At 36.1% G+C, this 12,553-nt stretch overlaps 1 protein-coding gene across 1 annotated transcript; it reads right to left on the bottom strand.

Moving 5' to 3' along the window:
* Positions 1-491: 491 nt before the first annotated feature.
* Positions 492-11,063, bottom strand: LOC107096526 (visual pigment-like receptor peropsin). Its single transcript, XM_015393210.1, has 6 exons — positions 10,925-11,063; positions 8,431-8,636; positions 6,106-6,205; positions 2,203-2,307; positions 1,112-1,335; positions 492-1,029 (listed from the first exon to the last, which is right to left on the bottom strand). Exons 1-6 carry the CDS (start codon positions 11,061-11,063, stop codon positions 571-573), a joined length of 1,233 nt encoding a protein of 410 aa, XP_015248696.1. The 3' UTR covers positions 492-570.
* Between the last annotated feature and the right edge of the window lie 1,490 nt (positions 11,064-12,553).

Here is a 12,553-nt window from a genome sequence, read left to right as displayed (position 1 = left end):
TTTTGTGTGGCATTGGCAATACAAATGTTGTCATTAATCTTTCAGTACATTTCACATTGAATCGACCTTGTCATGATTTTTCTTTTTTGGACTCTTTATTTTTCCACATTCATGTTTGTCTTGTTTTTTTTCTAGTCATGCTTAAGTTTCTTATGTAGTATTATTGTTCCCGCCCGGTTCACGTAATTAGTTTCATAAAACCAAACTGCTTTACATGGAATTTCAAAACTTGTGTTTGAGATTTGACTCAGATTTCTTACGTAGAGGTTTGCCTCAATGCTTGGATTGAAACACCAGACTTACTACTGAATCACAATTATTTTCTTCAACCTCTGGGTGTTATAACCTGATAGATGGACACTAGTGAGCTAAATGCTGCATATTGATAAGATTTATTTTTGTTATCGGCTTTTCAAAAATGTCTTTAAACAATTCATAATAACCCCAAAAATTATTTATAAGCACACAACAGATTACAATGATGGGTACATCTGTTAATGAATATGGGTAAGATGAAGAAATACAAAAACACAGTCATTCTTCTCATTTTACAGTTGGTTAAAAACAGTCTCAGAGTTTGTCACACCAGTACTCAGATGTTTCAATGTGTGAGGGGACATCGATGTGGAAGATCTCAGGAGGTGTCTCAGACGGACTGTTGACCCCTGAGTCGCTGTCAGGGATGGAAGGGTTCAGCTCTTCCGCAGAGTATTTCGGCTCAGGTATCTGGGAGGAAAGAAACGCAGCCTGGGGCAGATTCTCAGCCTTGGGTTTGATGTTTTTGAAGCGTTGCAGATGCACGACTTCCCTGCTCTCTGGAGTGCACGGAAACAGCAGTGAGACCTCTTTGCGGAATCTGGAGCTCATGCCGAAGTATATGAGGGGGTTGTAAAAGCTGGCAGACTTGGAGAAGAGGCGGGTGACGATGCTGGTTGTGCTTGGCACATGGAAACCCCAGGCAGACCACATTGAGACTACTGCGTATGGTGACCAGGCCATGATGAAAGCAGTGCAGATTACAATAGAAATCTATTGTGACACACAAAGAAAAGATAATAGTTTTACTTCAAATTCTGCACACCAAGACTTAATCATTCTACACTGGACCTACCCTTGTGACATCTCTTTCCATCTTCCTTTGTCGTGCAGAGAGAAACCCATCTGCAGACATTGTATTTGTGCTTTTTACGGTTTTTATAATAGATATATAGGAGAAGAGCATGACCATCACAGGAATGAAAAAGCAAAAGATGAGGATGGAGATGATGTACGACTTGTAGATGGTGGAATAATTGGCTTTGGACCAGTCCACTTCACAAGTGCCATAACCCCGATCTGTGAAACAGAAGATGGGCACAGTTAGGGTGTGTTATGATACAGTAGATCAACTTCTACTCTGTTTTGGTTTTGGTGTTGTTTTTGAGTTGCATAAATAACACCCGGGTACAAGTGATTTTCCCCTTTCAACATTTTAGTTGTTTCATACCAGTCATGCATCAGTTCCTTCCTATTTTGGGAGTGTTTGATAATTAAAAGTATATTTATATTTCCCCATTAATGGTGGCGACTAGTTGCAAATATTTGGTGCTATTTTATGTGTGATCTCAGATCTTAGTTTTTTCATATTTTGTAGAAACCATCTGATCCACAAACAAATGGAGAAGAAAAGGTTTACAGAGATAGGAAATTATACATAAGATTCAAAAATCCTTTGTGTCATTTATCCATAAAAAACCTTACCAACCAAACATTACATTTGATTAATTTAACTGTCCGCATAAGAGGAAATATTTTTGGTTTACCTTCTTAATTCAAAACATTACATTAGAACACAAAATACAATATAATGATACGGATGCAACCAATAAGTGATTAAAAACAACTACCATAATGTGCTAAATACCATGGTTTTAGGCTCTTGTTCAAAATACTGATTGAATTTGATATAAAATGGACCCTTATAAACCTTCTCTGTTGGTATTCTGTAACAATGTCCAGAGGGCTTGGGTTATGGATTAGAGATGGTCCACAATGCTAAAGGATGGATCTTTACATTTTTTTTTTTTGTTGTTGTTTTTTTTACCAAAGCCAGTCACCCTCTCTGCATTTTTTTCAGTTCTGTGTAGAGTATTTTTATCTTTCCCCTCTGCAAGGTACCCAAACCACACAATGATATCAAAACAAAAACGTCTTTAAACAAACCTGTGTAGCTGCCCCATCCCAGCAGAGGAGCAATGGACCAGAACAACGCGCCGGTCCAAATGAAGAGTACCGACACTGCAATGGTGTTGATGCTGATGCAATGTGCTGAAAAGTATAAACAACAACATCAGATGACAACCTCAAAACAAAGCTATGCAGACTTAAGCCTTCTTCGGGGATTGATTTCAGTTTAAAAAGGTTAAAGGTTGGGATTTTGGCAAACACAGAACAGAAACAGTGAGAGGCTTTGAAGGAAGGAAAATTCTTGCTCCTTGTTATGAATTTCAGCGCTCTCATTGACATTTGTTGAACAATGAAGCCCTTTCTTGTATTGACAGCCTTTACGGAACTTTTGCATCTGAAAAGAACATCTGTCGGAATGATTGTACACACAAAAAAGCTTCAGAGGAAACTACAAAAGGTCAGCTGCTTCTTGGCAACTCTAAAATATAATTCAACATTAAGTTATAGAGCATTTAAAAAAAAAATCATATAACTTTTTGATATTCGCATATCAACAAAAACAAACGTCTGTGTATTTTGTCTATTTTTTGTGTATTTGATTTTGTCTGACAGACACAAAACAAAATATCATTTTAAATTTTATGAATAGATATAAAACAGGGTATTTTGATTATTCATGCTATTATTCTCGTCTGAGACCATACGTTATGAAACCTTTTTGATGCAAGTAGAGCTGGAGGTCTTTTCATGCATGTCTCCTGCAGGTAAACACATGAAATGGAATGAGTCTTTAATTTTTGCAAATTTCTTTTCTAGAATTGTTTTCTTGAACCATTGCCCTGAGTTTGGGTCGATTCTGTTACATTTTAATTTTTCTTTCTCTTTATAATAACATGTTTGATGTTTTTTTTTTTTTACCCCAAGCAGTTTAATTTTATTTTGGTTTCGTTTTAACATAGCACCATCTTCCAAGTATTCATATAAAAACTAAGAATTTTCATTGCTTTCATTTGCTATTTTTCCAAAAAGGCCAAATTTCAGGTACAGAAACTTTCCTTGTCATGAGCTATGGATTTCTGCAACTCCTTCCAAGTTACAATTGGCCTCTTTGGTGCTTTTCAGATATAGTGTTCCCTTCATTTTAGATTAAATCCCATATTTTAAGCCTTCATTAAAAGTGTCCACAAATGAATCTTGATTATTTTGCTGTGATTCAAATCTTGGTCTTCTTGATCTTGTGCCCTATTATTGGACTCTAATTATTACTTTGTGTTAGCATACCACATGAAATAGGAATGGCACTAGAAAAAGATTTATCTGTGAAACAGCCATGAGAATGTTAATCTTTCATTTGGAAGATTCCAAAAAAGAAAATGTAAAAAAAAAAACATTCCATTGGACATTGTTTCCAAGTTTGAAGAAATTTTACTTTCCAGCCAGGAAGCTTTTTCAATGGAAAAATAGGGGGAAGATGTACAATAAACTGGAAAAACAGAGAATTTAGATCTAATGAGATTGTGAAAATAATGTAAGATGCATAAAATTATGAAAGGTCTAATAAATCAGGGGCATTGATCTTGAAGGTTACAACTGGCTTTAAATATGGTAAAAATATTGCCTTTGGTACTGCAGAATATTTATATGTTAAAGAATATTACTTGTTTTGTGGTACAAATGTTCCAATCCTTAAGGAGGTCACTTGCTATCACAATGACCCTGCCTCTCACCTCATGGGTCCACCCATTTCATGCCCCTGAGCTGCTTCAGCATGGTGTCAGGCTACTTCTGATGATTATTCACTTAGGCTGAACAAAGGGTCACAGCCAAAAAAATGCACTTAGACGTTAGCTGGAAAAATAGAAGCAAATTAAGTGCTTAAAGAGCCAATTCACCTAAACTTTGAGCAGAAATTATCACTGTCTTATACGCTCACTGATCAGCGAACGTGGGTGTTTTTCTAACTGATCAGGAAAGGTAGATGTTTCCTAGAGGAAGCTGATAATCATTGGTCTTAGAATAGTAATGGCCACTCATTTCAGGATAGGTAAATGCTGCTGCTAAGGAGGCACAATACTTTTAATTGGGGAGTGGTGGTCTAGTGGTTAGAGCATTGAGCTAAGGTCCCAGAGTTCATGAGTTAAAGTCCCACACACTCCCACAGACTGCCACTCTTGGTCCCGGAGCAAGACCCTTAACCCCACACTGCTCCCCAGGTGCCACACAATGACAGCCCACTGCTCCCCAAGGGGATGGGCTAAATGCAGAGAGTTAATTTCGTTGCTCTCTATCAGTTTGATGACAATAATAAGTTGGGGGGAAAAAATTACTTAGACTTGCATGGATCAGTTAGAATACTCACTTTGGGTATTGTTTTGTTAAGGAATAGGATTGTAAGATAGTAAAAAGCTAAAAAAGTTGACTTTGCATGATAACTATCCTTTAAACGTGTGTTTAACGCAAATTGGAACTGAACTGCTCATAAATTTCTATCTAGAAATTAAAAAAAAGAAAATGTAGAGCCACTAAAATGACCATGGCTACATAATCTGTCATTTGATGCAAAATAAATAAGACTTTACAGCCGACTTAGCTAAAATAGGAACAATAATAACATGCCCCCTCATTCAGTCATTGTACTTTAAATTTTTATGTTTTAAAAACCGAAAGGTGTGTAAGCCTCTATAGTAGGGGTCACCAACGCGGTGCCCGTGGGCACCAAGGTGCCCTCAAGGACCACATGGGGTGCCCTCAAAGTCTTCTAAATAAAGAACAGCTCACCAGTGGGCTAAGTTTGAAATGCTATTTTATTCTGTTGCTCTTCTTTTTAATCATTTATAGAGATTTCAAAAATGACAATGTCTAAATAAACTTAAAAATAAGATGATAATGTACAAAGTTTAGGCTAAAGCTAACCCTTGCAGCTCATAGCTCAGTAATGGTCGCCCTTCCTATGTCTCGGTACCCTTGAAGTGGCCCTCAGCCTTAAAAAGGTTGGTGACCCCTGCTCTATAGTCTCCATAAGGACTCCATGATGTTCTGGTCAAACATTGTAGAGCTCCACTCAGTTGCTGATGCTTTTGTGGCATTGTTGCACTGCTGCAAAGATCTCTCTGCCTCTTCAACAGGTTGGAATATGATCCTAAACATAGGTCAATAACTTTGAAATTATAAGTCCTAACATTATTTCTAAACCTTTTATTAGAAAGTACAGGAGAATAATAATGTGAGACTTATTTTGTTGAAAATAGATCAGAAATGGAACAGGATCATATATAGTAAGTGGAAATGCTGACTATTACTCGCCCTGATAAAAAGAAAGAAAAGCAATAGATGAAAATGCTGAAAAACATTTTCACTGTTAAAAAAGTTTGGTCGTATTGTGATGAAATGGAGAAAGGTTCAAGATCTTAAAAGTACTTTTGCCATGCAGTGTACCTTCACGATCTCAAACAGAGCAATTGTAGCTTTTACACAAGCTCCCTATGCAGACCCAGGGGTTATTTGCACCTTAGATCATTTGAATTGCTCTAGTAAACTCTGAATGAGTTGTTTTCAATGACAACCTTACTGCACATAAAGCCACTGGTGATATTCCACACTTACCACTAATGGGCACCGTTTACAGTCACAGAGTTTTAAAAACAACCACCAACACCATCAAATCAGATACAGTTTTCAACCTCATTTCCATGTAATTAGAACATTCTTTGCAGTGGATTTAGTCTCAAAAATAGTAAATTCCACCTCAAATTGTTCTAATAACATGCTGGAGAAATATAAATGGAATCCCTGGAGATGTAGGGTGGTTATTTTACTAGCTGAAAACAGAAATTCACTTTTCTGTGAGATAAGGTCAGTGGAATGAGAAGGATGGCAGCCATGCTGGTATGAAGCCTCCTTTGTGTTTCCACAATTGCACTCTGAGAAGTTTGGTCTGACCTTTTTTTGGATGGCATCCCTTGATGTATCTGGTGACGCTGATAACTGTCAATGTATTGATGCTCACGAGGCCAAAGAGCAAGGTTAGGAAGCCATCTACCTGAAAGGAGACAGAGATAGGATTAAATATATCTTATATGGCTCCATTATCATATTTTGGCTGATTTTATGCTTAAGTCTGGAAGTTAGAGGCATCCATATTGGATTGCAGGTGCTTTTGACAAATTTTATTATATCTTATTTTTTTTTCACCTTCATTTTTCTTGATTTTGTTTCACAAAAATAACAAACTCCAAGTTTATCAAGCTTGTTTGGTGTCTCTTATCTCAGTGTATCATGTAAAGTTAAAGAATATCCCCTAATTTCAACAATAATTACGGTAACTTCCATTATGCTATTTAATATTTTCCAGCATTTTTTTTCAATGTTTTTTCCATGCATTATGGCAACAACTAAGTGGAATATCTAAAAAAAGATGAAGCTGCTGCAGAGCTGAGTCTAAATTGCACCCATATTTTGACAACATTCAGGTTAAAGAATTCCCTGAGATCTATAATTATAATTTTATTACTTAACTAAAAAGAATATGCAATTGAATACTGCTAGAATATGACTTAGCAAAAAGTACAAACAGCAATAAAAAAATGACAGTAAACAAAAATAACTAAAACCAAAGAAATGACCTTCTCAAACAGTCTTTAACCTATTGCTAATTCAAGTAGGCAAACCTTATGATGGGAGGAAATTATGCCTATATTACTGTTATTTACATGGTAATTCACAAAGCTACTAACAGAAACCTAAAAAAAGAACCATAAAAAGAAAATTTTTGCAACATTTTTAAATGTATTTTTGAAGAGTATGTTGTAAATCCCTCATTAAGGTTAGAAGTGCAGAATATTTAATTGAGAACTACTAAAAAAGGCAAAAGGAGATAGCTAGACAATATTATATCACAATATTATTGAAATAAAACAACATTCATTCACATTCCCTGCCAATAGTGTAAGATATTTTTCCTGATCTGTTTGGGTTATGCATTGTTTCAGACTGATTATCTCTGAATCATAAGCCTTCTTAGAAGGCATTATGTTACGGTGCCTCAGTTGGGTCCAAGTATTCAACACCAGACACCCTGCTGGGTAACTTCCTGGTGACACGCCTTATTTAAAGTCCTTTGCTGATTGATCTTTCTTTGTCCTAATCCAATTACCTGCAGTCACCACAGTTTCACACAAATTATGGCAAATGCCCTTGTGTTTTAATACACAGCTCTTCTCTTGCAAAACTTTTATTTTCACAAGAAGATTTAAAAGAGAAATTATCTGTGAACTTAATCTTCAGTACTCCTGTTTGACTCTGCAGAGTCCAGTTAGGCTTAAAGTTAACCAAACAAGGTCCTAAGGTGCAATGCAGTCTTTAGTCAGATCACTTGGGTGCAACACATGGATCTGGCTTGGCTTTGTTCTTGTCACATCATGCTTCTTGCATTAATCTGCTTTCCACCTGCTTGTTCACATGCTCTTTCTTTCTAAAGTTTTAAGTATAAACTATAGTATTTTATTTACTTGGAAAATCACCACAGTCCATCTCAGACCACCCATGGATAATGTAAAATAAGGATAGAAGACTACAACTTTCAACACCCTGCTTGAGTATGATTTTTCAGGGAGTTTTCCCTCACCTTCCTGCATGGATATAGCAGTTTCAACCAGAAATAGCCTCGAGCAAAAAAAATAGTCTGCTTGAATTCCAAGCGAAAGAATGACAACAATTTAATTTTGAGCTCTGGCCGTGAGGGGATAAGAAAACACATGGATGAATGGTGCACTTCACAGCTCACACTCAGAAAACTGTTTTGATATTAAATCTTCTGGAAGCAAATTGCCCTAGTGCTAAAAAATATGAGGAAATCATAAAACTATGCAAAAATATCAGAGTATAAGCTCCTAATTATTCTCCATTTGGGTGCTGACTTACTACTAGAAGAGTTCTGCACATTTAAAGGTCTCCGCCATGCTAATCTTATTACAGATTTAACCTCTAGCCTACATGGCTATTGCTAAAAATCCCTTGCATTGACACAAGCACACAGTCACACGCATGTTCGTTCAAAACCTCTGCTGTTTTGTAAAGCATTGAATTAGTCAGAATTGCACAAAGATAGAAAATATACACAATGTTAACAGCAGCTCAGAACATCTAAAGATAGAATTTTGGGGGGCATTTAGTTAAATTAAAGTTGTATTTGTTTAACTGAAATAATTCTGAATACAATGAAAAATCCTGAAATATTTTGGCATTTGTCTTCCGATTTTCTTCTACCTGACAAGTCCAGATCCATGTGATCAGGAAACCATCGTCTTTTAGGATGTTAAATATCTCTACAATTCCTCTAGAGTAGCCAAACACTGAGATGCTGGCATCAGAAATGGCAAGGTTTAAGGTGAAGAAATCTGTTGGTTGGAGTAAGGCCCGCTGTCGATACAGGACAAAGATCACCAGACTGTTTCCAAACCATGATAGCCATCCTGCAAAGAGAAAAACAACAAAACAATTCTATAATGTAGACTACAATGTAGTTCCATAATGCAACCAAAAATCATGTTAAGAAAACATGCACAATTAAAGATTTGTGGAAGAGTTGTGTAGTTTTGTGTCTTTTTTGTGACCTTGTCTGTCAATATATTAAATCAAAGTATTACTTGAAAAATTATTCCTCTCTCCACTGCTTTTTCTTCATGGTCCAGTCGGCCTGATAGCTCCAGCAGTCTATGCATGAAAGATGGGTTATACCCCGGAGAGGTCGCCAGGTCATGGCAGATGAACACAGAGACACACAACCATTTACAGACATCACACCTCAGGACAATATAGAGACACAAACATCGTTTTTAGACTGTGGGGGGAAGTCAGAGTACCCAGAGAGAACCTACACATGCAGAAGGAGAAAATGCAAACTCCATGCAGAAAGATCCTTGACAATGGATTGAACCCAGGGCCTGCTTGCTGCAAGGTAACAGTGGAAGATGCTGCGTCGCCATGCAGCACTTTATGTAAATGTCAGATTCTAATAATTTAGAGATTCGGAAAGCTTTAAAATAAATTAATGATTTCACCTACTTTTTATTATAATTTCTGAAGGTGAAATTTAATCTTTTAATGCAGTAGTATGATGACACATTGGAAACCTTAAATAGTGAAAAAAACCTGAGCTTCTCTAATTTTATGGATGTAGTATGAAAAATATTAATATTTGCTGTTAGGCGCAACATCTATTTTTTTTGCTATCCAAGGTTTGCTTCACCTCACAATGATTCCTAGAAGAAGCTATGACATTGAGAAACTCAGGGAAGATCACATGATCAATGGGAAGCAGGAAATGCCTTGCTTGTCCAGAAAAATGTACCATTCTCTTCTAGTTTGATTGCAATTAATGTCCTATTTGCCATATGCTCTTTATACTATTGTGCATTTCTAGAATTTAGTGCCTGAATGTGTCACTAGGTTTAGAGTAGGGCCCAAGTGGGGATAGAAATATCAGAAATGAAACGGAAACAGCAAAAGGATCTATGTCAGCCGAGGAGCGTGTGTATCATGAAGGACAGTGGAAAAGGGAATTAAACACAGGTAAGTAAGTCTTGAGATAATGTGAAGCAGCAGGGGCAAAATGAGCATATATATTGTTTCTCCTATTACCATGAATAAGGGTGAACTGGGATATAAGACAAAGCCACCAAAAGGGAAAATTCAAACAGGAAAATATCAACTGATATATACTGCAATAATGATATAAACCCGATTCAACAAGGAAATACTGAAATTTAAAAACCTAGAGACAATAACATCAAATATATGTATTTGTATTTTCTTAGTACCTGGGAGGTTTTCATGAATCCTAGGATATTTTTTTTTTTAGGCACATCATCTAGTCCAAATGGAGCCTTTGTATAGCCCCTTGTCTTTTTGAGTGACCTCGAGACAGACGGTGCCAATTCAGGAGCAGTAAAGCTGCTGATACATGAAGATTAGAGCAACAGAAACGGACCAGAAACAGAAGCAGTTCCAAGAAAGCAAAAGGCTGCTTCTTAAAAAGAGCTTTTTATTCAAGACACTGCTAGCATTTGAAGAAAAGTTAGATTTCTAACCAGCACATTGGAAAATACTTTAAGCAATGGATTTTTTAAAGTATTTTTCAGATACTAATAAATTACAGCTACTACACAGGTAGCTGTAATTTAGAATTAGTGTTAGCATCTTTACTGATACTATTTTGTACCTTTTTCTAAGGTAAATGGTAAATAGTAGATCATAGATTAATGATGAATTTTATTCTCAATATATGAAACACTGTATGCTTTTTTTCAATACTAATAAATAAGTGTTTATAATCAATTTATGTGAATAAATATTATTAATTAAAAAATCATGTTTTTTTATGTATGCTTGCATTTTTCAAAAAGGAAAATCCTCCTCCTGACTAATTTTTAATGGCTTGTTAAACTAATTATAATGCAATATTTTATTTTTATTTTTAACTGACATGTTATATATCTGGAAATGTATACTCAGGAGTCTAACCTTAATATAATAGTGTAGATAACAATTAAAAACATCATATGAGAAGAAAAAAAAATAATTGGAGTTGCAGGTTTCCCCCCGTTTGGTCCAGAGTTTTAGAACAGGAAGAACTGATGAGTATAGGATTTAAATCCTTTTAATTTTATCTCACCACAAATTCTCAGCGATAGCCTGATATTTGATGGGAACATAAATATTTGAAGAATAGCAAAGTAAGTTTGTGTGTTCTTTGACTTACCCAGCACTAACAGGTAGATTCCAACAATAGTTTCTCCTTGTTCAGAGAGAGGAGGATCTGTATGCAGAGTGCTGAGGTTGTTATTCCTCCATGGAATATTCACTATTTTCACTGGAAACCCCTTCAGTGTTATTTCCATGGCCTGAACTTTGATGCCTCTACATGAATCCTTTCTGCCTTTAAAGACGGCTCTGCTGTCCTCTGCTTCCTATAGACACTGTCGTCTTACACCGGCGGGGATGACTGGTCAGTTGGTTTTAAATCCAGCTTAGACACCGTCCCTAATGCCTGACTGCTCTCTGGCTCCAGCGTCTGCACAGGTAATCCTATTTATTTCCTACAACCAAGAAAATAAGGATTTTTGATGGAAATCCTGTCAGTAGCAATATATCCAATAAGCCTAATACAGTCATTTCATTTAGTTTTAATTAGCCAAAGTACCAGGATTAACCAAACCTTAAAGACAGCAAAATATCTGACCCAAATCCCAAACCTTTCTTTGCTGGATCTGCTGTTTCTTCTGTATTCATAAGTATTTTTCCTTTAAAGAACTAATCCCCTGGAAGGCCCCCTAGCAATATAACATTTCAGATCGTAATCATGTCCTTTATGTTAACTTTTTTAGTGAAATATATTGATTTAAGTTTTTATCAAAACCTTTGTGCAATATAATATTTTCCAAATTGCTATGATATCCTAAATTTAAAAAGGTTAAGACTAAAAAAGCTATTATTTTAATGAAAAAGATTTTGTAGGGGTGTAACTTCAAATATAGGATCAAAAACGCTGGATTTCGTAGATTATGGCTCTTTCCGAAAACCTCAGTTTGTAGCTCTTACCTCTTGTTCCTAGCTCCTATCCCTTCAACTTTAATGTGATAGTAGGCAAGAACACTATCCACTAAAGATAGAAAAGGAGCTTCGGACTGCTGTGCTAAATCCAGAAACCCTTCAGCCTTATGGATGTTATTACGGGGTACATATGCATGAATGATGTTTGTCAAACTGGGACAACAGTCTTCTGCAAAAACAACAGAAAACAAAAGTTATGCAAATGATGAGGTTCTCTTTTATAAACCCCAAAACCCATGAAGTTTGTACATTAGCATGTGTTATATGCCACTAAATAATGTGTTTTTGTTAAATTTGTGTTTATCTGTCTCACAAAAGACTGTGGGCAACCGTATAGCTTCTAGTGGCAGACAGGAATGTCAGGAGGTTCCTATGCTATCTGCATCAGCACCAGGAAGCATAGTGCTTTATGGTCCTAGGTCCTTCTAACAGACAGCACTATTCAGATAGGAGTTATTATGGTGACGAGGGAGCCTTTCCACCATGGCTCCTTACCGATTTGAGATTTTCAGATCAAGCCTAAATCATTGGTTTTCTTTGGAGGAAAGGGTTACCAAAACATGACTGGATGTATGATTTGACCTAACAGCAAATGCAGCTAAAACGTTTTACAGCAATATTTTCACTAACAGATTAAAAATATTGTGTTTGTCTTTTGTTTTTACTAAGCTTTAATTTCATGGTACATAGTGGCTCAAACATCAAGTCAATTGGTTTATTAGCTTGGCTAAATAGAAACAAGTATTTCTTTTTAAAACAAACGAAAAGAAAAAAAAGA

The sequence above is a fragment of the Cyprinodon variegatus genome, unplaced genomic scaffold, assembly GCF_000732505.1.
Source record: "Cyprinodon variegatus isolate N-32 unplaced genomic scaffold, C_variegatus-1.0 Scaffold630, whole genome shotgun sequence".
Classification (NCBI taxonomy): Eukaryota; Metazoa; Chordata; class Actinopteri; order Cyprinodontiformes; family Cyprinodontidae; genus Cyprinodon; species Cyprinodon variegatus.
Note: the sequence above shows the minus strand (reverse complement) of the source record. Positions and strands in the feature narration are given on the sequence as shown.